Source organism: Centruroides vittatus, unplaced genomic scaffold (genome assembly GCF_030686945.1).
Source record: "Centruroides vittatus isolate TY-2023 unplaced genomic scaffold, ASM3068694v2 contig_741, whole genome shotgun sequence".
NCBI classification, from domain to species: domain Eukaryota; kingdom Metazoa; phylum Arthropoda; class Arachnida; order Scorpiones; family Buthidae; genus Centruroides; species Centruroides vittatus.
In genome coordinates, this window is record NW_027122477.1 from 1 (window position 1) to 1,633 (window position 1,633).

General features: G+C 33.6%; 1 protein-coding gene across 1 annotated transcript; it reads left to right on the forward strand.

Moving 5' to 3' along the window:
• Nucleotides 1-1,239: 1,239 nt before the first annotated feature.
• LOC136981026 (uncharacterized) lies at nt 1,240-1,611 on the forward strand (the record flags this gene model as incomplete). Its single annotated transcript, XM_067277280.1, has 1 exon — nt 1,240-1,611. A coding segment is annotated over one exon (372 nt), but the record flags the coding sequence as incomplete, so codon positions are not given.
• Nucleotides 1,612-1,633: the final 22 nt, after the last annotated feature.

Below are 1,633 nucleotides of genomic sequence, written 5' to 3' on the forward strand. Positions count from 1 at the left end.
TCTGGGTTAATCATCTTTTATATATGGATGACCTTAAGGTTTATGCAAATAGTAGAAATAACCTAAAAGTATTATTGGAAAGCGTCGAGAATTTTACAAGTGATATAGGGATTGCGTTTGGACTGAATAAATGCAAAGTAATACATATAACTGCAGGACGCAGAAGCAGTGCAGTAGGAGAAGGACATATACTACTGAATGGAGAAACTTTTGACCAACTTGCAATAGGTGATAGATACAAATATTTAGGAGTGTATGAATCAAGAAAAATAGAGCATAGTATTATTAGGGAACAGATAACAAAAGAATATTTCAGAAGGATTAAAAAACTTTTAAAGACACACCTTAACTCACGTTATCTAATAAAGGGTATAAAATACGTATGCTATCCGGTCTTACTTTACTCATTCGGTATAATCAACTATAAAAATAGATGTTAAAACACGAAAGCTACTAGCAGTAAAAAAAGCACATCAGCAAAAAGCAAAAGTAGAAAGGTTGTATTTGCCAGTAAATCAGGGAGGAAGAGGACTGTTGAATATAGAGTACATGTATAAAGCACAAATAGTTAAATACAACCAATACCTAAAAGAGAAAACAGATAATCTGATTAAAATAATAGTAAAACATGATATAGGCAGGGATAAATACTCAATAGTAAAAGAAGCCCAAGAGATAGATGAGTTACATCTACCACGAGGAAATACATATACAAATGAAGAAATTAAAAACTCAATAATAAAACGGCATATTGATGTATAGAGAAGCAAACAATTACATTGTCAATTTTCAAAAAGGATATTGGATCAGGGCAATATAGACAGAGAGCTTGCATTTGAATGGATTAAAAAACAACAAATAGCCCCAAGAGTTGAATCATTAATATTTGCTATTCAGGACGAAGCTGTAATGACACGACAATATCAACGTGACATATTAAAGGAGCCACTGGATGCAAAATGTCGCCTTTGTACAACCAAAGACAAGACCACGCAGCACATTATATCAGGATGCGAAAAATTGGCAGGGGACCTGTTATGTAAAACGTCATAATAATCTTGTCCAGTACGTCTACTGGTGCCTGGCCCGAAAACATAAAATAGAAATTCCTAACCAATGGTGGAAGGAAACATTAATCCAGCCAAAAGTTAAAGAAAATTGTACAGCCAAAATCTTATGGGAAATGCCTGTACAAACTGATGTCACTGTATCTCACAATATACCGGATTTAATTTACAGAATGTTGATAAAAATCGCAATAAAACATTATTAATAGATATAACTGTACCATCAGATTACAACATTGGTGCTAAAGAAATTGAAAAATTAACTAAATATCATCTTTTGAAATCAAAAGTTAGCCGTCTATGGAATACACAGACAACTGTCATCCCAATAGTAATAGGAGCAACAAAAATAGTAGCGAAAACCATAAAGAAATACATAGATCATTTAGAAACCAGCATTGACATCAGCATTCTTCAGAAACAGGCAGCCATACACACATCCCTTATACTCAGTAGAGTGCTTGATAATACTATCTTTGTGGTCAACACACCAGATCCATTCAAGCAAATATGCAGCAATCTCAAGACATACAGCAATCTTTAGACACACAGCAATTATCAGATAG